The 23,181-nt window shown below is 47.3% G+C and overlaps 1 protein-coding gene across 4 annotated transcripts in view; it reads left to right on the forward strand.

The window, feature by feature from the left end:
• Positions 1-12,275, forward strand: part of LPAR2 (lysophosphatidic acid receptor 2) — a 38,937-nt gene extending 26,662 nt beyond the window's left edge. For all 4 annotated transcript variants that reach the window (XM_034792556.1, XM_034792554.1, XM_034792553.1 and 1 more), the window contains one exon: positions 2,947-12,275. In XM_034792556.1, the coding sequence (XP_034648447.1) occupies positions 2,947-3,248 (302 nt within the window). In that variant the 3' untranslated portion in view covers positions 3,249-12,275. The remainder of the gene's footprint in view (positions 1-2,946) is intronic.
• The last annotated feature ends 10,906 nt before the right edge of the window (positions 12,276-23,181 follow it).

Raw genomic sequence — 23,181 nt, forward strand, 5'->3', positions numbered from 1 at the left:
CACCAAAACATGGGTGCGGGTGTTCAGACAGGAGAGGCCAGTGCAGCACACCTTTGAGAGTCCAGCCCCTTTGTTTGGGTGCTGAAGGGCAATAGAGCTCTTCAGAGAACTTGGCCCCTGTTGTGGGCACTAAGCCCTGGAGAATCTGGCCCAGCGTGCATGGGCTGGAGACAGGCTCTCACAAGCTGGGGGCATCGGCCCTCCCTTAGTGATGCAGTGATGTGCATACTTCTCCAAAGGCTACTATTCAGCTGAGTGCAGAATTTCTTTTTGTCCCCCATCCTCCCTCTGAAATTAGGACCAAAGCAATGACCCTGCAAGGAAGTTTATTGGAGTTGCAGAGAAACCTAGCCTTGCCCAGAAAGCAGCTGCTGCTGCCCTGACCCCCCACCAGTGCTGCCTTTTTCCCTGTTTCTTTTAATCAAAAGTTTCGGAGTCAGTCTCTCATTTTGCAGCACCCTCCATGGTCGTTTTTCTTCCTAGCAGGCGATTTCCAGTAAAGGGTGTAGTTGAAAAGCTCCAAGGAGCATTGTTCCTTCTGTTCGACCCTTCTCCAGGAGACAGGTCAGGATACACCCCCGGTGGAACAAGAATGCTAGCGGGGGAGTGCGTGGTTTACGGCAGCCTCAGAACTAAAAACACGACTGCAAATAGCAGGGGGTTCAGAATGCACAATAATCACCCTAGAAATTCCTTCCCTCTCCCTCTCCCCCCTCCGCCTCATTCATCGACAGAATGGCCATCCTTTGTCCTTCGCAATCCTTCTGCTAAAGGATTTCCCAAACAGCAGTTTGCAGTGGTGTAGCCATGTTGGTCCCAGGATATTAGAGAGACAAGGTGGGTGAAGTAATATCTTTTATTGGACCAACTTCTGTTGGTGAAAGAGAGAAGCTTTCGAGTGACATGGATCTCTTCAGAAGAGCTTTAGAAGGAATACAGGAATTGCCAGGAACAGGCAGACCTAGGCGCCCAGCCAGTCCTGTCTTCCATCTTTGACTATGGCAAGATGCAAGAAGCCCCGCAGAAGGAAGTGATGGGATAACCTACCCCCAGGGGAAGTTATTGACTCCTTATAGCCAGAGGATCGGGCTCATGTCCTAAAGCAGGAGAGTTTAGATCGCTTCCAAAATGCTTGGTTATTTATTTAACCCTCCCTATAATAATTATGGATATCCTTGTTATGCCTATTAATGGCCAACCCTTTTTTTTTAATCCTGCTGAGCTCTTGTCTTCAATGAAACTTCGTAGCAATGAGTTCCACTATATTATTGTGTATGGAAAAAGTATATACTTTTCTTAGTTTTGAATTTGCCACCATTCAGTTTTCCTGAATATCCCCCAGTCCTTGTGTTATGAGACAGGATGAATAGACATTCCTGAGTTACTGTCCCTATGTGTACAGAATGTGTCTATGATTTGAGTCCCCAAACAAATGTCTTTGTTCCCAGTCTGATCAAATTACAGGAATAAAGGGAAATGACCCTTAAGAACAAAAGAACGGCCATACTGGGTCAGATCAATGGTCCATCTAGCCCAGTATCCTGTCTTCTGACAGAGGCTGGTGCCAGGTGCCCCAGAGGGAATGAACAAACTAGGGCACTTTGAGTGATCCATCCCTGTCGTCCAGTCCCAGTTTCTGGCATTGGAGGTTTAGGGACCCCCGGAGCATGGGGCTGTCTTGGGTAATAGCCATTGACGGACCTGTCCTCCATGAATTTATCTCATCTGGTTTTGAACCCAGTTATACTTTTGATCTTCACACATTCTCACTGGCAAGAAGTTTCACAGGTTGACTGTGTTGTGTGAAGTACTTCCTTTAGTTTATTTTAAAATCTGCTGCCTATTTATTTCATTGGGTGACTCCTAGTTCTTTGTTAGGTGAATGGGTAAATACTTCCTTATTCACTTTCTCCAAATCATTCATGATTTTATGGACCTCTATCATATCTCCCCTTAATTATCTCTTTTCTAAGCTAAAGTTTGTTTTTGAAATCTCTCCTCATATGGAAGCTGTTCCATACCTCTAATCATTGTAGTTTTCCTTCTCTGATTCTTTTCCAAATCACATGTGTCTTTTTGAAAGGATGCGACCAGAACTGCACGCAGTACTCAAGGTGTGGGCATATCACATCCTCTCTTCTCTTAGGGAAACAATGCCAAGCTTTTCAATCTCTCCTCTTCAGAACAGAATTTTTCCAGGCCTTTGATCATGCTCCTCACCCTTCTCTGAACCCCCTCTAATTCTGCAACGTCATTTTTTTAGATAGGGTGTCCAGTACTGCACCCAGGATTCCAGATGATGAACCATTGATTTATATAACTGTGTTTGGAATATTTTCCAGATTATTACTTAATCATCCTATTTTGTTTGTTTGGTTCATTGAAGCTGCATATTTGAGCAGAGGTCTTCATTGAGCTGCACACAATGATGCCCAGGTCTTTTCTCAGAGTTGACAAAGTTACTGTAGAAACCTGTAAGGTATATAAATAGTTCTGTTATTTCCTCCCATGCACATTTATTTGCTTTTGTCAACTTAGCATTAATTAACTGTGTTTAGTAACCCGCTCTCCTTCCTATGGTGGGTAAGTCAGTTTTATTAACTTCGTCATATAGATAGCAAAACTGAGATAAAAGCAGTGAATGGAGCTAGCTGAAAATTTTCCATCTAAAATGACTTTTTGACAGAAAATGTCTTTTTTGCAGAAACAGACATTTCTGCCAGAAATAGCCTGCTATAGTTAACCACCTGTTTCAGGTTTTCCTGTGAAAACCAAACATTTGAATATATCTTTTTAATTTAATTTTCTTTGGTTTGTTGGGGGGAGGAGCATTTCCTGACCAGCTGTGGAGGCAGGTGACTCACCCAAGGCCCTGACCCCCCAGCAAGTCAGAGGCAGGAGTCCTGGTGCCTCACTTTACTCTTACGGCTTTTCTTCTTTTCCCAGGCGCCTTCGTTATCTGCTGGACTCCAGGGCAGGTGCTGCTCCTGCTGGACGGCCTGGCCTGTGAGAGCTGCAATGTGCTGGCAATGGAGAAGTATGTCCTCTTGCTGGCAGAGATCAACTCGCTCATCAACGCCATTGTCTACTCCTATCGGGACAATGAGATGCGCAGCACCTTCCGGAAGATCCTCTGCTTTATCTGCTACAGGAATCCCAAATACTCTCCTGCCTCGGTCAAGTCCAATGTCACGAAACGCAGGATTCTCTCGCAGAACGGCCATTCTATCATGGACTCCTCGCTGTAGGAGCCTAGCTCAGGGTTCATTCACGCTGCTCCATAGCAACCACCCGAGAGCAGAGACCAGGGGTGACCTGTTTGTCAAGCAGAAGAACATTTAAAAAAACCGAAACTTGTTCGAAAGCATAAATGTTTGAATAAAGAGTGGCGTCAGCAGAATGGGGCGAAAAGTTGTTAAGGCAGTGCCGAGCAGTGCCTTGCTTGGCACAGACAGACTTTGAGTTACATACCCACTATTAAAGAGGTGCTGTTTTTAACAGCACTGTTGATTTAATCTAGTAGCCTCCAAAAGGCTTGCTCCACGTTAACCAAGACGCTTGTACGAGTATTTCTACACGAGATACGTATTGTCTTAGTTCTTCAGTATTACTACCTACAGGAATGGTCATTCCAGTGCTGTGGAATTCCAGGGCCAGAGCCCAAAGTCCTTTTGTTTAATCTGTCCTTACTTATTGAAATCAGCAAGAACTTTGCTTGAGACTTTTGCCTGAGAGACTTCTGACCCACAGATTTTGAAAATCCTGTTCTCTTTAAGGTGTCTCTAGGGAAGATCCAGTTTATGTGAATTCCTTTATGAGAAGCAGTTTGCTGCTTTGGTGACGTGTCTGTTACTGAATTTCCAAGTATTGTGGGCTTTTCCAGAATGTCTGAGGAACACATACCACTTTCCTGAGCTGGAGAGTTAAGCTGCAGCTAAAAGCTCCAATAGCATTGTTGTTCTGTTAAGTGTACTACACAGTACTTTATGGTCTTGACTGCAAATTCATTGCCTATTCATGAAGATACAGTGAGTCATGTTCCCATGAAACTAACCCTTTCTACTCACTAAGAGCCCTTCGATTGCTTTGTGTTGGAGTCTGAGGCAATCAGCACTTTCCCCTAGATTTTAACGTGCAATTTGTAGCTTAACCCTCAATTGTTCAAATAGCATGTAAACACCATCATTTCAAATGTGGTCTTAAAGGCAAACCAAGACCTCTTTTTGTCTCCGCACAGCACAGAAACAAGAAGCATTTCTCACCATCAATATGCTTAGAGCCAAATTCTCTGCTGGAGTAACTCCATTGATTTCAGTGGATTTATGGCACCAGAGTATTCGGCTCTTGACATGTATGTGAACACTGCGATGATATAAGTTGTGATTGTCATTTTGGTGCCCCCTTCTGGAGGAAGACATTTTGCTATAGAGAGAATATTTGTGACACTGGCTGTGTGGGAGACTAAACAATTCTCCGAACTTCTTCCATGTCATTAACAAAACTTTAGGGTGAGATTTGCAAAAGCACTCAGCATTGGCCTGAGTCTGCTCCCTTGACTCCAGTGGGAGCAGAGGTAGACCAACACCCGTAACCTTTAACACAAAATATTTAAATTTTTAAAAAGTAAAGAGCCTGATCCTGTCAGGTGCTGAGCTCCCTCAACTCCCACTGACATCAGCACGTCTCAGGATCGGGTCCAGTGTTGTTTGGGGGATTGCTAAGCCAATATGGAAGCCAATGGAAATTTGCTGCCTCTTCTCTCATGTCCAATGTTACAATCGTAGTTACTTCTGTTTAGCTAATGACTGTCACCAGCTGTGGCTCAGAAATCCAGATAGAACGAAGAAACAGCTTTCAAACATGTTGCATAGCTTAGTCATGCTGGGAGAGAGAGGTTACCTTTTCAACTTCCGGCTGAGAGAAAATGGGCAGTGCTTTGCTTGACTGGGAGAGAATTTTTGTATCTAAATATTTTCCACCAAAAAGAAAAGAGATTAACCCTTTGGAACAGCTGCAGTTGCACCCTGGGCTTTATGGGCTAAATTCTCCACTCGTGCAGATTAGCACATCTCCATTGAAGTCAATGGCCAATTTCCACTAGCAATGAGGTGGGTCCTATATTTGTAGACTCCTGGGGATTTGTCACTGGTGGTCTTCTGGGCCCAGTACAAACCTAACAGTTTTTCTACAGCTTCTGCAAAAAGTCTTGAAGCACCAAGGCAATAAAAGTTCCTTTGTCTGAAAGGCAAAGCAAAATTACATTAGAAATATTTGTCCAGGCTTCCTCTTTTATTAAAAGGGAAAAATAATTAAAAGTGTACATTAGTTGTGGTGTTTAGCTGTGGGATTGGTACTAAAATTATTTCCAGGGGGAAAACACACTGACTGTGCTTCATGCTGGTTATGAATGAATCTTTGTAGTGGATGAAATGACATGCAGCCCTTCAAGAACTGCAGTTGGCTTTTATGCCCAATTGGGCCTTTAATAAGTTGTGCACATTCCTCCCAGAGAACTCTGCTAACTAGCCTGACCTCAACCAGTCTGCTGGGCTGCAGCTGTTGCACTGTTACAGAGAGCAATAAAGTCCACTCTTACAAGTGGTTTCCTGCAGGTGTCTCAGTAGAGGAAGGGAAGCTAATAATAATAATAATAATTTTTCTTTATTTGACATTTTACTGCCACCATATAGAAGCTCATCTTTGTTCTTCTGTATTTTTTTTACTTTTTAATTTAAAACTAGCCTGAAAGCCGAACCTGTATTAGCAGTGACGGATTGTTGTACGTGAGTTCCTGTTGATTCGAATGGCTTGTGCCAGCCAGACACTCCCCTCTGAATGCCCTGCCTTGGAGCTTGTCGGTACTTTATCTGTAACAATAGAGTTGGAGGGTTGAGTAATGACTAGGCAAAAATTCAGCCTATGATTTATTCTTCCTCTTCAAAATGCACCTCCTCAACCCAATCAAAACAGTATATATAAAGAGAGAGACATGGCCCAAATCTCCTATGGAAACAAGACCCTGAATGACAGCTGTCACTCATTCTGAATGGAAAGAGAGTGGTTTGAGTCTTTAATGAGGTTTCTCTTCCTGAGTGACTTAACCCTTAGAAATCTAGCTGATTTTCAAGTAGATCTAATAGATATGGGAGAGGGACAATGAGACTCAAGAGGGACAAAGAGAAGCAAGAGTGGAAAATGTCAGATGAAACTTGAAAGGAAAGGGAGAGTCAGTGAGACAGGATTGGCAGATGCAGACACAAACCACCTAGCAATTGAAATAAATGGTGTATATGGAATCCACACGATCCAAAGGGGACCTGAGGCTGTTCAATACTCTGTACGAGAAATTCACTTTCCAGGAAACACAAAGCCTTTATCTAAATACATGGGGACAGGAATTACCCTTTTATGTTACATTTCCCATTCTTCTTTCCGTGTGTCTAACGACATACTTTGCAGAGCAGGTTGTGATGTTCTCTACTAAAATGTTAGCTTCCTAGAGGCAACTTACCGACTCCAGAAATAACTTTCTCATAGCACATGAATGAGATGCTGTCAAGTGCATGAAAGTTTTTTTTCTTTGTCACACTGCATTCATGGCACATTGTACCTGTGCTGTTCATTTCATCTCAGCTGTCTTAGCTCAGTGCTCAAGACAAAGAAGGCAATATTGACAGCAAAGCTAGCATCCCTCGCTCTCTTCATCTCAAGAAGAAAAATAATGGATTTCTAATGTCGAAGTATGAACCTCCCTTTGAAGTTTCATCTACTTTTTCAAACTTCTAATGAGAAAATCTTCCTGCAGCCTGAAATCGGCCAGCATTGTATTATTCTAGATGTCAGAGGTGCATGTGGCCATTAGGTGGAAGGAAGGAATAGACACCTAAGAGCTATTTTTAAGGGATCAGATACGGGATATGTGAGAACACACAGCTTGATCAAAGCTAGGCCACGTGGTTCCAGGAATGAAGGGTCGTGCCTTGCTGGTGAGCTGGAATTCCTTAAGCAATTTACTGCCTAAAGCCTCCTTTCAGAACTGCCCTTGTATGACTAGCATCGATGGTGTGGTGCAACTTTTGTTTGTTGGAACAAAAACTGGAAGAAGGGGGAGAGATGAGGAATTGTTTAAGGGAAAATTATTTGTGAAGATCCCAAAGGCTCACCCATCCTTCTGCAACTCAGTGACTTGGGTGATGGCTGGATAGTAAAACAGCTGTAGTGTTGTGAGCAGGGCCAACTGAAAGGGAGAACCCTAGGAGGCCAAACTCTGCAAGACACCTCTGCTTCTCTAAGAGGGTAGCAAGTATGTTCCGTTCTCGCCTGTTGTTGCTCAGTATCAAGGAGCTGGGAGCAATAGAAGTCTAGTGTTGTTTTTAACAAGTCGAAAACACCTGGGCTAGGCGGAGGGCAGTTGTCTAAGGCTAGCAAGGAGACAGCCAGGGCTTAGAGGATTATGGGGTCAGTAAAGCAATGGCTCAAAAACCTTTTTCTTTCTTTGTGTCTTGGGACATGTTTTAATGTAGTTGCAAAGCCTGGCTCGGAAAGTGCATGCCCAACAGAAGTAATTCAGGAAAGAAAAATCACATTGACCGTACATCAGGTCTTTCCTGCAGTATTTCTCTGTGTGAGAAGCTTTCCATTGTGCCCTGTAAATCACACACACCGGCAATATTTGTTTTGGCTGATATAAACATACGTACGTGCTAGTCACAGACATCAGTTGAGTTTCCTGAATACAGGTTGCTCAGGGAATCACAATTAGTCATTTGACGGTTGCTCTTGTGCACAGCATATGGGTGTGAATGCTACATGGGGAGCAGAAGTGACAAGGATCATACAGGGCTCGCCTTGCTTGTATGCAGTCCACGCTACAGCTCAAGAGCCCAACTCCAAGGGAGCTTTTGCACAGACTCCCTTTGCAGCCAGATTTGGATCTGGGCAGCTGGAAACTGTGGTGGGAGGGAAGGTTAATGAGATAAATTCAATTGAGATAGTAGCAGAAACCTTAAACCAGGGCCAACATTTTCTAACTTGCAAGCCTAAAGTTAGCTACTGAGCTGGTGGATAAGTGGTCTCGTTTTCAGATGGGCTTAGCCCATGCAGCTCCCATTGGTGCCTGACTTTAGGCGTGCACATTTGAAAAGATTGGCCCAAGATCATAGCTGCTCTGCATGAACAGTAAGCTCCTGATTCCCATTTCCAGTAAGGCCCCTCTGCAGTGCCAGAGGGACCCTGGTATAAATAAAGTGATCCTATGAGGCACGGCTTGTAAGAGGGGTGGCCTTGGCCTAGCTCCCGGCACTTTTTTGCAGTTTGCGGTGTCCCTGGCTGCACTGTAATTGTAACTGTTAGTAAAGAAATCTTATGGGAATGTCTCCATTGCTGTATCTTGGATGATTGTTCTAATACTACCTGCCATAAGCCAACCTGCAACTACTGAGAGTTAGGAGGAGCTTTCCAGTGGGCAGTTGATCTCATAACAACCACAGCAGGGTCGCTGGTGCCTTCACCAGCCACCATTTGAGATGGGGCTCGCTGGGTGCCTGCTCTGAACTGGGCTGGCTGTTCCTGTGTTTCTGCATTCCTAGAACCCCACAGAGACTGTCACTGGGCTGATTGTGAAAGGAGAACCACCAGCTACGGTTGAAGTGTCAGAGCTGTGGTTTTTTAAAGCGCTCAGATACCAAGCTTATGGGTGTAGTACAAAATGATAGGCAGAGTCAATGCTGCTGTGGGTCTGTTCGTGACTATCCCCAAGTGATTCAATAACCGACAGTGCAATGGGAAGGTGGAGACTTCGCACATGAGAATTGCGTGTTATGTCCTTTGAAAAACAGCCTTGTGAATAAATTGGTAATTCCCATATTCTATGTGCTGACCTCTTGTCCAGAGATGGTTTTGAAAGCCCTTGATCCTCCTTTCAGGCCACAGTGCAAACTTTCAACCATGGACGTTTTAATTGGATGCTCTAGTTCTACATTTGCCTCTGAGTCATGGAGTTCCATCTTTCTTTTTTTAAATAAAATTTTTATAAAAGGTAATACCCATCCATCCTACAGCAATTAGCCTAATGAGAATGCATGTCTCCAAGTTACACTCCTCTAAAGTATTATATTATCCATCCAAATGTATCTTTTAACATAACTCTGTCTATGTGACACAGAGCTTAGATTAAACACACAGAATAATGAATAGCAATGCTCAGGCATTAAGAAACTAAATAATAAAATAATTCACACTCCCCATCTCCTCACTCCCCACCCTGGTGTTGTATATAATGAAACAAACCTACAAGTGCAGAAGACTTCTCCCCTCTAGTCCCCTGACATTGGACCCTCACAAACTCTTAACTCAGAATATTGAGTTGTCTTGGCATTCTGGTGCCATTTGAGCACTCTCCATTTCTGTTGGTGCTAGTGAGAGCTGTGACTGTTCAGCCTAACTTGGGGCATCCCGATTTTAGCCTGGCCTTACGATTTCCAGCTTCTCACATGCTTTTATGAACAGGAAAAGTAAACAGTGAAAAACTAGTTCTAAAACATATTTCAAATGTTCCTTTGAATCTGCACAGTCCATGTTGCATCCTCTGGCCTTTTCAGTGTTGAGGTTTATGGGCACAGACCTTTTCAGAGCTACACAGCTGTTGTGCTTCTTTCAGACTTGCCCACCCATGACCCAGCAGCTCCCATGTTCTCTCCCACATGAGAACGATGGGTAGCGACGTCAGTGCGATCTGCACCCCAGGAGAGGAAATTGGGGGGCAGGAAAGGAACAGTGTTTAGGCTTTCCAGAAAGCTTTGCCACATGCTAGACCAGGATGCTTCTATCTATTGCTCCATCTAATGCTGTAAAACACTTTCGGTCCAGATCTTGGAGCTCTGGATGATAAAGGCAAGTAAAGTCTGGGGAGGGGGTGGGAAGGTGTTTTTTCAACATGGCCCCTTTGGATGTTTTGCAGACCATGTGGTCAATTGTGGATTTTCAAAGCAGAATATGGGTGGTGTCTGCTCTTTATCTGGCACCTTGTACAGTCATTTACCCTAGTGCTAAGTGGGTATAGATGGCTACTGAATCAGCTTGGTGACATTTAACACCCTCTTTGCCCAGCTCTAAATGATTTCAGTTGGGTCATGGCCCAAGGAGAGGAGAGGTTCCAAGAGAACACAGCAACATAGAGCAGAGAGGGTTTGGAAATCCCAGTAGCTGGGTGACTAGCTGTGTTAGAGCACATAGACTGTCATAGGTACTTGTTAGTGATGCCGTTAACGTGTGTGTGTGTGTGTCCCTTTAGACTGTTTGGGGAGATAACATTCTTTATTGCAAAGACTTGTGGTTCAGACAAAGACACTGTCCTGTGACTACTGTAGTCGTCTTCATTAACGCTTAGCCAGCCATAGCAATCGTTCGCCATTTGGTCTGTTCCTGCGCAATTGCAAAGGCTTGACGGCCTGAGAGTCCAACATTGGAACAGATTTGATGAACCCATGTAATAGGGGGTCTTCCTCTGGGCCACCTCCACCCCTTGTTTGGTGGGATTTTATCCTGGATGTTACAAGCTACCCGGAGAACAGCATTCGCTGGAATGTTTTGTGGCATCCTTGCAACGTGTCCGAAAAGCGTAAGGCACCGCCTGCGGACAATGGCCCCAGTAATCTGTAGACCTGAGCAGCCATAAACATCTGCGTTACAGATTAAGTCTCTCCATTTTATGCCCAATATACAATGTTGACATTTTGTGTGAAAAGCCTCCAGCTTTGTCCAGTCTGAGAGGCATAGTGTCCATGTTTTACAGCATGCACCTTGCTCTCCGTTCCAGGGAAGGTGTTTGTGCATGTTTTGCTGGCAGGTCTGGAGCCTTTGCTACATCAGAAGCGTCGTCTCCAACAGTCAGGTTTTACAAGGAACAGGTCCACATTAGACACCATTTTGGTCCTTCGCTGGTTGTCGGAGATACAGTGCAAGTTCGGGAAGCTGCTGCACGTAGCATGTGTTGATCTTAAGGCTGCATTTGATTCAGTAAACTGTCACGTTATGGAAGGCTTTAAAGGGCGTAGGTGTCCCTACCACTCGGCTGGACTTAATTAGAGAGCTGCATAATGGAACCACTGCCCATGTTCATCTGGGGAACCAGATGTCAGTGCCTTTTAAATCAGTATCTGGTGTTAGGCAGGTTTGCGTTTTGGCCCCTGCACTCTTTTGTCGGGCAATGGATTTCTTAATGCAGCATTCCGTCAGGTCCACAGGCATTGAGATCGGTGATCTCTCACTCACAGACCTTGACTAAGCTGATGACGTTCTTTGAGTACAGAACCCGACAGGTTTCGTGAGGCACTCCAGCTTATGGAGGAGGAGTCAGCTAAGATTGGTCTCCATGTTTCATGGTCAAAGATAAAACTGCAAAATCTAGGACTATGTCCACCCGCGATTCCGATCTCTTTGAACAACAAAACTATCAAATCAGTTTCCTGCTTTTGTGATCTGGGTTCTATACTTAATAACTCCTCCAGTTCTCACACGGAGGTTCTCCATCGGATTGGCATAGCAGCATCTGCCACGGGCCGTTTACACAGATATGGAATCAACATCATCTTAGTATGACAACCAAGTTCAGGATTTATTCGAGTTGTATCCTTCCCATGCTGTTGTACGGCTGTGAAACATGGATGTAGTCTGCAAGGGCTCTTAGACTAGAGGGTATGATGAGGCTGTTCGTGTCAGGCTGGCCAAAGAAATAAAACCATCTGTCTGTAAATATGGCATTCAAAGCCCAAAATGGGGCAGGGATCAGCAGTATTTGGAAAAGTTTGTGTTGGAAACTCTAGTGGAAAATGTGCCTTAAGAGTGAGTCCATATGCCAGCATCTGCAATGCCACAGATACCCACAGGGTGGCATCACAATAGTTCAGTGGATCACTCCTCAGAACCTTTAAGCACAGATTGTGCATAATGGAAGTTGGAGGTACTGACTGAAAGTCCTTAAGGAATGTGAAGGCCAAAGCCAGGAGGATCCCAAGGATGAGCAGTACATTTGTCATATTGTCATGTTCCAACACATGAACATCTTTGGGCTTCTGACATCCAGACAAAAGTTGGGTAGTGAGCAAGTTACTGTATGCCTGGAAAGAAGTAGCAAAGCCATTCTGAAGGGCGTCAGAACATGCTTCATATCTAAAAATAAATCTCATGACAGGGAAAGCTGCTACCCAAAGCCCACAAAGTGCGCTGCAGCCTGGGACTTTCCGTTTGGCACCGTGTCAAGCTGGGACTTTTTATATGCAATGTTTTTTTTTTTTATTAAAAAGCCAGATTTAGTGTTTCTACATGGTGCGATCAATCGTTCCTGTCTCTGGGGCATTGATTGTGCATTATGCATGTTGATGAGTCTGGAAAAATCCTGTAACAGCTATCACTGTTCATACCAGAAATATGTAGAGCTTACAACAGGGGTGGGCAAACTATGGCCCGTGGGCCAGATCCGGCCCGTCAGGGCTTTGGATCCGGCCTGCGGGATTACCACCCCCGTGGCGCTGCGGCGCTAAGGCAGGCTCCCTGCCTGCCCTGGCCCCACGCCGCTCCCAGAAGCGGCTAGCACCACATCCCTGTGTCACCGGGGGGAGGAGGGAGCAGAGGCCTCCATACACTGCCCTCGCCTGCTGGCCTACCCCCCGCAGCTCCCATTGGCTGGGAATGGGGAACCGCGGCCAATGGGAGCTTCCGAGGAGGTACCCGCAGGCGAGGGCAGTGCACGGAGCCTTCTACCACCCCCACCCCGGGCCACAGGGATGTGGTGAAAGCCGCTTCCGGGAGCGGCACAGGGCCAGGGCAGGCAGGGAGCCTGCCTTAGCCCCGCTGCATGCTGCTGCCACCCCGGAGCCGCTCAGGGTAAGCAGTGCCGGGCCATAGCCTGCACCCCAGCCCCCTCCTGCACCCAAACCACTACTGAGCCCCCTCCCACACTCCGCACCCCCTCCTGCATCCCAACCGCCTGCCCTGAGTCCCCTGCCTCACCCCTCCTGCACCTCAACCTCCTGCCTGAGCCTCCTTGGACACCCTGCATCCCTCGTATGCCCCAACCCCTAGCCCTGACCCCCTTCCTGCACACCGCACCTACTCCCACACCCTGCACTCCCTCCTGCACCCCAAGTCCCTGCCCTGGCCCTACATTCATGGTCCTGCATGCAATTTCCCCACCCAGATGTGGCCCTCGGGCCAAAAAGTTTGCCCACCCCTGGCTTACAAGGTAAGCAGCTCTGCAGCGCAATGGAGACGTGTATCCACTAGGGGCATCAAAGTTTGCTTAATTCATTGGTTCTCCCTCAGCCTGGCACCTGGGTCTTTCTGGAATCATTTATGGTATGCAAAGTGGGTGCAGCATTATCCCAGGAGGGTGGCTGACGGAAGAAGTCTGATTTCTGCATCCACTTTGCTTTAATGGGTGTAAATTACTGTACAGTATGCAGGGCAGCAAGGAATTAAAGCCTGGTTCTGCAAGGTTGAGTTGGGGTTTTAACAAACAAGTAGCTAAGGCTTAAGTGTATTTGATGACAATATTTTGGAATTTAAACTATAGTGACACTGCTTACGATACGGCAGAAAATCCCAGGGGGCAGTATTGCTTATGGGTGTAGATCTGATTCTGACTTCACCAACACTGAAGTGACGCCATTGGCTGTAGTGGACTCACTCCTGATTTACACAGCAGTAAATGAGATCAGAAGGAGAGTTGGTAGGCAAAGCAGCCCCCTCTCTGGTGATTTGACAGCAGCAAATGCTAATAAATCTGTTTGCCTAATCAGACCTTTAATACACGCCGATGGATTTGCAAGCACCCCGGTAGCTAGCAGGTGAGCAGTCTTCCTCTAACAAACTAAAAGAGACTAAACAACATGGAGATCGTGGAGAAGATTTTCAAAGGCACAAATAGTAGGCAGCTAGGGCTAGATTTTCAAAAGCACTTAGGCATCTAGTGGGATTTTCAGAAGTTCCTCAGTGCCTAACTCCCAATCAATCTGCATCTTTAGATGCTTCAATAGCTTTAAAAATCTGGTGCTTGCTGCCCTTTGTGCTGTTGAAAATCTCCCCCTGTGAAACTGACTGGGCCTGATTCTCTGCTGCACTGCACTTTTTGTACAATTATTTATATCCTTGAAAAGCGAGCACCAAAGTGGGTGTTAAAACAGCGCTAAATCAGAATGGAAGTGCTTTGTACCCACTTTGGGCAGGTGTAGATGATGACACGGAGTGCTGGGCACTGGAGACTCAGGCCCTCAATATGCTGGAGGTTTCTGCCCTACAGGTATTTGTTGTATACAGGGACTGTAAGCCATAGATCTCTGCTCTACAGGCTGTTCTGATCCCTTTGCAGGATGTGGGAGTGGCTGGAGCTGGAATGCTGCCGCTCATGCAAAGCAGATGTCCTTGGGGCTGCTGTGTTTTTTTTGAGGGGTTGTCTTGCCTCCGCTCCTTGGAACTTGCATTTCCGCGCTGGTGAAGGGAGAGAAGGTGCACCTTTCATGTGTGCCAGACCCAGTTTACCCTGAAATGCAGCTTTCTGTCTCTCTTGGGCTGCCTGGGTTCTGCTGGGGCTGAATTTCTCTGCCACATCACAGGAAGGAGGTTGCTTTCTCAGTGTCTGTCAGTGAAAAGAGCTAGTGGCAGGGAACTTAGGGGGTAGGTGTCAAATTCAGTTCCTCCCTTCCCTGACTACAGCTCAGCTGGTATTGACAGTTATTGTCCCTCTAGTTTCAGAGTAGCAGCAGTGTTAGTCTGTATCCGCAAAAAGAACAGGAGTATTTGTGGCACCTTAGAGACTAACACATTTATTTGAGCATAAGCTTTCGTGGGCTACGGCCCACTTCATCGAATGAATAGAATGGAACACACAGAAGATATTTATACATACAGAGAACATGAAAAGGTGGGAGTAGCCATGCCAACTGTAAGAGGCCAATCAATTGAGATGAGCTATCATCAGCAGGAGAAAAAAAATTTTAAAGTGATAATCGAGATGACCCATAGAAGGTGTGAGGAGAACTTAACATGGGGAAATAGATTCAATTAGTGTAATGACCCAACCATTCCCAGTCTCTGTTTAAACCTAAGTTAATTGTAACTAATTTGCATATCCCTCTAGCGTGGACAGAGCCAATTAAGTTCAACCCCTTTTGGCCTTGGCTACAGTAGACTTTGCCCTAAAATTTCCCACCATTGCTAGTACTGGTATAGCTTCTCCACTGAGAATGCTAGCATGGCTAGGGAGCTGGCAGTGTTTTAACCACTGTGCTGTCTGGATTTGCTGTTAGCTAGGTTATGTCACATGATAGTTAAAGCACTGACAACATTGCTACCAATTGTGCAGCTGCAGCCTGGAGAAATTTTAGGCAAAACGTCTGTTGCTGACAGTGCTGTCGTAGCAAAGTGCAGTCAAGGCCCTGGTTCTCTCAGGAGTTGTCCAGGCTTTCTAACAAAGAAGCAGACCTTGGGTGACTCCATCCCACAGCAACAGGACAATGGTTTTAAACACTGGGTGAGTGAATGATGAACAGAGCTGCCTTTGCCACCTCTCATCAAGCATGCAGGATTTTCATAGCTTCATAGGATTTAAGGCTAGAAAGGTCCATTGTGATCATCTAATCTGACATCCTCTATAACACAGATCCCTGAATTCCACCCAGTAATTGCTGCATCGAGCCCATAACTTCTGGCTGAGCTAGAGCGTACCATCTGAAAAGAAATCCAATTGTGATTTAAAGATTTTCAAGTGCTGGAGAAGCCATTTCACCCCTTGGTAAGCTGCGCCCATGGTTAATTCTCATCCATGTCGTTTTCAATTGTTTAACTTCAACTACCAGTCATTGCATCTTGTTTTGCCTTTGTCTGCCTTCTACTGTCAAACACCTCCCTGCATTGGTACTGATAGTGCCTGTGGCTTGCTCTCAGTCTATTATTTTTCCTGGTCGGTGCTGTACCCCTGCTCTGCCCCAAGGCCCTACCCCCTGCTCTGCCCCATCCCTGAGGGCCTGCCCTCACTCCATCTCTTCCTGTCCATGCTCTGCCCCTCCCCTTTCCCCTTCCCTGAGACCCCTGCCCGCTCTCTGCTCTCTGCCCTTCCCTAAGCATCTCCACCAGCTGCCAAACAGCTGATCAGCGGCCAACCCCGGGGCTTGCCAAACAGCTGATGGGGCCTGCCAAACAGCTGTGGCTAGTGGGTGCTGAGCACCTCCTATTTTTGTTCTATGGGTGCTTGAGCCCCGGAGCACCCAAGGAGTCGGTGCCTATGGATCAAGCCGCCACCTCTTAGCCTTCTCTTTAATAAGATTCTTTTCTAGCCTTTGCCCTGAGGATGTGTTTTACGAACTGCTTTAGCAGCATTACACATGTCCCTGCAAGAGTCACAGCTATGTCACCCGCTCTGTAACTGTTTTTTTGCTGTGTAGATGGGTCCTGACACAGCTTCTTCTGAAGCTCAGAGCAGAGGATCTGATCTATATCTCCCTGCCATTGATCTCACTCTCAACGCTTATTATATTAATAATACTCACATATTTCCAACACATATAAAGGCCTAAAAAATGTTCTCTTGATGGCTTCATCTGCATCAAATGCGCATAGAGTGTGAGAGCCACAATATCAGAGACATTTATTGCAATGCATCATCTGAACATAAAACATCTCTTTGGATACAGTAAGAAACTATTTTTCATTATTTTTCCATTAAATAGATTTTTTTTTTCTAGAAAAGCACATTATCCACCACCCAAGCTGCCAGCTTCTACCATAAATCTTGTCATCTTTGTACTGGCCTTCTTGTAAAATTCTGCCGTGGAAGCCAAAGAGGAGACAGACGGAGATAATTAAGTTGTTATTTTCAGTTTCTGGAACTGATAGCAAGTCGAGGAATAATGCAGTTGTTGAACTGCTGCTACTTTATTGGCCCTTACTAGTGCTTGTGCTTTGCATGCCATGCCCTGGGGGAGGCTGCACGCCCTGTGGGCAGTGTTAATCCTAGTGAGGAATACGGGGAATGAGGTCCTGTGTGAGGAAATTGTGAGCAGTAAGAGGCCAACACCGAGATCTCGCATGAAAAGTCACTGAGCTGTGAAGACGAGACTCTGGGACTGGAGCACCTCTGGGCGCCAGTAGGTCTCTGGCAGCTGTCTAAGCCTGGTGAGTCGTTGCTCATGGTCCGGTCCTGCCGCTGCAGGGTGAGCCTGGGGTGGTTGGTGTTGCCAGATGAGCTCTGGACCATGACTGGCATGGCAAGTGGTTTTGGATAGTCCTACATCAGCCTGCACTGGGGAAGGAGGTGCTCAAATCCCACACTGATAAGGATCGCTAGCAAACTGGATTAGATTACAGGTCCTGCACAGAGATGAAAATGAAAACCTACACAGGAGAGTAAACCCCTGGTGTGAAGATGCAAGGTAGCCGCCATGGCCCATCATTGGAAGTAGTGGCTCCATCCTTTAGTCATTAGGGCGCCTAACAAATTAAAATCAGCAGTTATGACAGCACAAGATGAGTAAGGCAGCAGTGACTCAGACTCACAGAATCCTGACTTCTGTGATTCTAATGTTGTTTCCATGTAATTTCACTGACAAAAATATGTTCTACGCCTTCGTGACATGTACCACCCCTTCCTCCCAGACTCAGTCATCTGCTGTCGCATGGGGATTCAGCAACACCCAGGGCGAGGCAGTTTTACCAAGCTTGGATCAGCAGGCTGAGAGCCAGGAGAAAATACTATAGTATTATCCATAAAAATAACAAGTATCTTCCTCCTTGGTGCTAGGAGAATGGCGGCTTTGTTCGGGGCAGCAGCTAATAATCATTCTTTGCATTTCTGCATTGCATGTTGGCTAAGGAGTTTGGATTGCTTTACAGATGTGTGTAAAGCCCCCCCACACCTCTGTGAGAGAAGTAATAATTATTACCCCTTATACTGGAACACAGAGTTGTGAAGCAAGTCAGCGGCAGAGCTAGGACTAGCCCAGAGGTGGCCCGACTCCCATATTGGCGTGCCAGCAACTACCATGCCTCTTTCTCAATAGCATGGTGTATTTCTTTAGTCAGAAAAGCCTGTCGCCAAATCAGCCCATCCCCTCATGTTAGAGAATTTCATCACTACAGGGCCATTCAATACTTGTTCCAGCTGCCATGCAATGATACATATAACTGCACCATGCATTACACTAGTGTACATTAGCTATAATTGGTACTCCTGGGGGAATTCTGTGCCACTGCACGTGAGCAGAATTCATGTCCCCTGCAGATTTCTTTGCTTCCCTGCAGAAAAATGACTTTCTGACAGGGAAGCAAAGGGACACTGCAAGAGCGTCACACACCACTCCCTAGCTGCGCAGGTACATTGTTTCAGGCTCTTGGAGCAGCTGTTGGAGAGGTAAATCACCACAGGGCTGGGGGCCCCAGCCAGTGGCTCCTACTCTGAGCTGGAATCAGTTGCTAGTCCCAGCTGGGCTGAAAGTAGGAGAGGACAGGACTTCCTCTTCCCCTGTAAGGAGTGGCTGGGTCTGTGTCAGGCTCATCCCCAGAAACCTCCCCCAGCTGCAGGAAGCTCAGTATCCTCTCCTGCTTCCTGCCCTCATTCCTCCTCATCTGTGGGAGGAGGGATCACTGTACTGGGAGCTGCTCCCCCATCTGCCCAACCCCTGTGCATCTGGACCTCCCATACACAGACACCCCTGCCAAGCCTGACTCTTACCCAGAACCCGCCTAGCCATCTCTACCTGAATTCCATCCCCATTGACTCTCAACCCCTACAGGTAGAACCCCCCTGCACCTAAACCCCATGTCTCCGGACTCCCACCCCTGCACCCAGACCATCCCCCACTGAGCTCCCTGCACTCAAACTCCCACCCTGATAAGCCTGAGCCCTCAGAACCCAGACCCCCCTGTTGAGACCCCCCCACACCCAGACCCCTCTGCTGAGCCCCAACCACTTTCACCTGGTAGCCCCTGCAGAGTCCCATTGTCCCTGAGCCTGTGTGTGTAGGGATCTGGATACACAGAGGCTCCCCACTGAGCTGCCTGCATCCAGATTGTCCCACACAGAATCCTCTCACCCCACACCTGGATCCCCCCACACTGAGTCCCTCCACACTTGGATCCTGCCTGGTTGAGCCTGGCTGCCCCCACACCTGGTGTGTCTGGGGCAGAGGGGCAGGGCCCCAGGGTGTTTCTGGGGCAGGCCCAGGCCTTGTGCTGTGTTAGGGGTCAGGTGCAGCCTCACTGAGTTCGTGTCCTGGGGGTGGGAAGGCTGCAGGGTGATCTCCCACCTTCGTACAGCCAGTGGCCTATGCTCCCCACTGCCATGCTGGAGCCTCTGCCTTTATTATTGACAAAATAAAACTTGCAGAATTTTGAAATATTGTGTGCATAATTTTTGGTGCAGAATGCCCTCAGGAGTAAATTGGTCATGAGCAGGGCTTGACTGTGATCTCTCCAACACTAGAACAGACCCTGTCACTTGAGCTAAAGGAGTCATTTCATTAAGTGGTAGCCATAGTAGGCTGTTATCCTCTGTATGCCCCAGCCACGGGGGGAGACACAGCACACTTAGCCAGTGTGTTATTCTAATGCAGAGGTTCCCAAACATTATGTTAATATAAGTCACCTCTTATTAGAGACTTAATTTCATGGCTACTGCCTTTCAATCACACAGCAACCCTTTAGTAATTCCTAGCATGCAACTGTGTGTTGAATTGCTTATACACATATATGAACTGTGCATGAGCTTGTGTGTGTATGTAAAATGCTCCTTGAGGTTGCAGGGAAAGGAGAGGTAACCACCACACATAAAAGCTCTCACAAACACGAAATCCAGTACCCTCCTGACAAAAAAAAATTGTATTTAACCCACCAAATGAGCCCACCGCTCCGACCTGAGCATGTGCGTGGCATACACACAAACACACACAGCACACAATAGAAATTAGACATTAATTAAAAATCATTTGCAATTCCCAAAGATTTAGTTTTGCGATGTAACATCAGGACAGTTTTGTACACATTTTACATAAAGATGCATTACACTGGACCTGGGTCTGTGCTCACTGTTGCTGCTTTTGCATCAGCATCAGTAAAATCAGGCTCCTTTTAGAAAACTAGCTGCTATCCATGAAACATTCAAGCTTGTATAGTAGTAAGTACTAGGAGCAGTCACAGACACTTGAACAGCTCCAAGTATTCCTTCCAGCAGGACAGCGGTCACACACCCCAACGCACTCACGCTCGCTCTGTCTTCCACAGGCATACCCTATGAAAACTCTCTGAGAAGCAGCAGGGGGAACCTACATTTCCTTCTGAGACTGTGCAGTTCTCTCTCCAGATGGAACCCCTCACTTTTGTGCAGCATATTATCTCCCTGGATCGCAAAGGCAGCAATCACTGGCCTGACAGTTAATCTAAACCCATCACTGTGCAAACATTTATTGAAGCTGCAGCCCTTGCCACTGCCATTCCTGGAGATAATGCATGACTCGGAGGTGGGGAATGAATCGGTGCAGATTTATGGCTTTGTGGCTTCTCTCTCCGCAAAAACACTTGCCAATCAGGTTCTAAAGTTCTAGCTTCAATTTTAAAATTAACTTTCCTTTTCCTTTTTCTTTTTTCTTTTTTGCTGACAGGAGAGAATTTACTTGCTAATTATACCCCCGTCCATTTCCTATCAAAATGCGTGGGGCGATTTGTCAGAGGGCTGCAGACAGCTCTCCCTTGGCTGCATCAGCAAGAACATTCACAATACAATTTAATTTCTTGTCATCTTTTAATCCTGCTCCTTTCCCCCACAGGCATCTTTTGAATGAGAAAAGCTGGTTTATTAATCATTTTTACTAAAAGGTGGAAAAATATGGTGCTTCCTCCGTGGTGTTTGCACTAGATCACATCACTCACTATTCCCAGGGCTCACTGAATAGTATTGACAGCTATGGGGTCGTAAACACTCAGCCCTTTGACATGGGAAACTTAGCTCCAGCTTGGTGAAATCCTTTCAAGTGTAAACATGATGAACCAGATTCTACCTTCACTTACCGTACTACTCAGGATTTAAAATGGTCTAACTGAGAGCAGGATCTAATCCACAGCTTGTAGGAAAGATGCTGTATAAAAGAAGGACACCCCCCCCCCCCGAAAAGAGTTATATGTGTACTTAACTGTGCACGCTGGAGGTAGTCGCCCTGCTGATTTCAGTGGGACTCCTTCCAGTGTATAGAACTAAGCATGTGCATACGTCTTTGCAGGATCAGGGCCTAATGTTGTATAGTAATGGTGCAATAGATGGAAGGTTCTGGGACTCTGCATAGGAATGCAGGATCCTCTGCTAAGTCAGGGTAGGGTCAGTTGCTTGAACTTGCCTGAAGATGCAGAGTAAATACTACTGACGTGTATTGGCAGGTAGATCTGGCTAGCTCCATCCAGAATAGGAGTGGTTAGATTGCTCCTCCGCTGGCTGCTGGGATTGAGTACCAGACTTCAGCCCTACACTAAGGGTGAAGTATTGGGGAAGTGGCCCATGGAATCGTAGTAGCATAGTGAGCAGTTAAAGGGCCACAGCGGCATGTGTCTGGCACCAGAAGAATGTGCATGCTAATTCAGGGCTCAGTCTGTAATTTAAACTTTATGATCTTTTAGTGAGTGCTCCCAGAGAGGGTGAAACCATTGCCTCCAAGGTGGAAGCCCTGGGGATATGGCTTGATACTGCCAAGCCTAGAAGTGTCAGACCGTGACTGTGGGACTGCTTAAAGACTGAGCGGCCTTGTGATAGGTCTCTGTTGGACTGTCTACCCTGGAAGGTGTTTGTTTTGTTTGCATTATCTACAGACTGTGTGGCACTCGGCTGGAGGGCTGAGTCACTGAAACCGCTTGAGAAACCGCTGACAGGGCAGGGTTACCATACGTCCAGATATTCCCGGACATGCCCGGCTTTTTGGGCCTCAAATCCCAGTCCAGGAGGAAATCCCAAAAAGCCGGACATGTCCGGGAAAATAGGGAGGGAGGGGCCGGCAGTGCTCGGCCGGGGGCCGGGGCCGAGCCGGGGCCTGGCGGCGCGGGGCCGGGGCCTGGCGGCACGGGGCCGGGGCCGGGGGCCAGCGGTGCTCGACCAGGGGCCAGGGGCCAGGGCCAAGGGCCGGCAGTGCTCGGCTGGGGGCCGGGTCGGGGCCGGTGGTGCTCGGCCGGGAGCCGGCGCCCCAGGGCCCAAGCCGAGCCAGGCGGGAGACGCTGGGGCCAGAGCCTCTTGGCCTGGGCTGGCCGGGGGTGCTGGACTGGGCCGCGCCCCGCCCACCCCAGCCCCAGTTTACCTGCTGCCTGCCATCCAGGGGCTGTGTGGCACGGCATGGGTCTGCCCCCGAGGGGAAGGGGCACGCTGGCAGCACAGGGCTGGGAGGGCCAGTGTGTGTCTGTCGGCTGCCAGTTCGTAAACAGTGCCCTCGCACTGTGCTGGGCAGAGTGGGGCCGCACCCTCCATGCCATGCCCCTTTGCCCCTGGACGGCCCCTTGCTCCAGGTACTGACCTCCCCACACCATGTTCCATTACCCCCCCGGGGGCCCACAAATATGTTTGTCACCGGGCCCACAAAAGGTTAATCCGGCCTTGGCTTGAAGGTCGCTGAGTGGGCACATCCCTTTCAAGGGGGGCCCATTGACTGTTCTGCCCTGGGGCCCGGAATTGCTGTTCACAGGCCTGTGGCTAAGCCATGGTGCCAGTGCTTGTGAAACTGCGTCTTCATTACCGTTGAGGTGGCATGAGTATGTGTACAGGGGCTTGGCATCACACAGCCAGCGGTTTTGTGTAAGCTCACTTACAGGGGCCCAATCCAGTAGAGGAGCTCAGACCTTGCCTACAAGATCAAGTCCTGCAAGCGAGTTAGGCAGAGGAATGTCTATCTGCCCCCAGTTCATGCATCGCTCTGGGGTGTAGGCATCCAGATGCTTTTGTGGTCTGAGGCAGAAACATAGGCATGGAGGGAGCTTTTACTGGAAAATGTAGGTGCTGAGTGATTTTTAGGTGCCTCGGCGGCTGAGCAGTGAGGGTTTTGTGAATCCTAGTGGGGTCTGGTTCTAAAGTGGCAGTCAAGTGCCTAAGTCCTTTTGTAAATCTAGCTGTGGAGTGCTTGTTTGGAGTGTGTATAAGGGCACAGAAGGGAAGAGGTGGCTTGTCTC

This window comes from Trachemys scripta, chromosome 16 (genome assembly GCF_013100865.1).
Source record: "Trachemys scripta elegans isolate TJP31775 chromosome 16, CAS_Tse_1.0, whole genome shotgun sequence".
NCBI classification, from domain to species: domain Eukaryota; kingdom Metazoa; phylum Chordata; order Testudines; family Emydidae; genus Trachemys; species Trachemys scripta.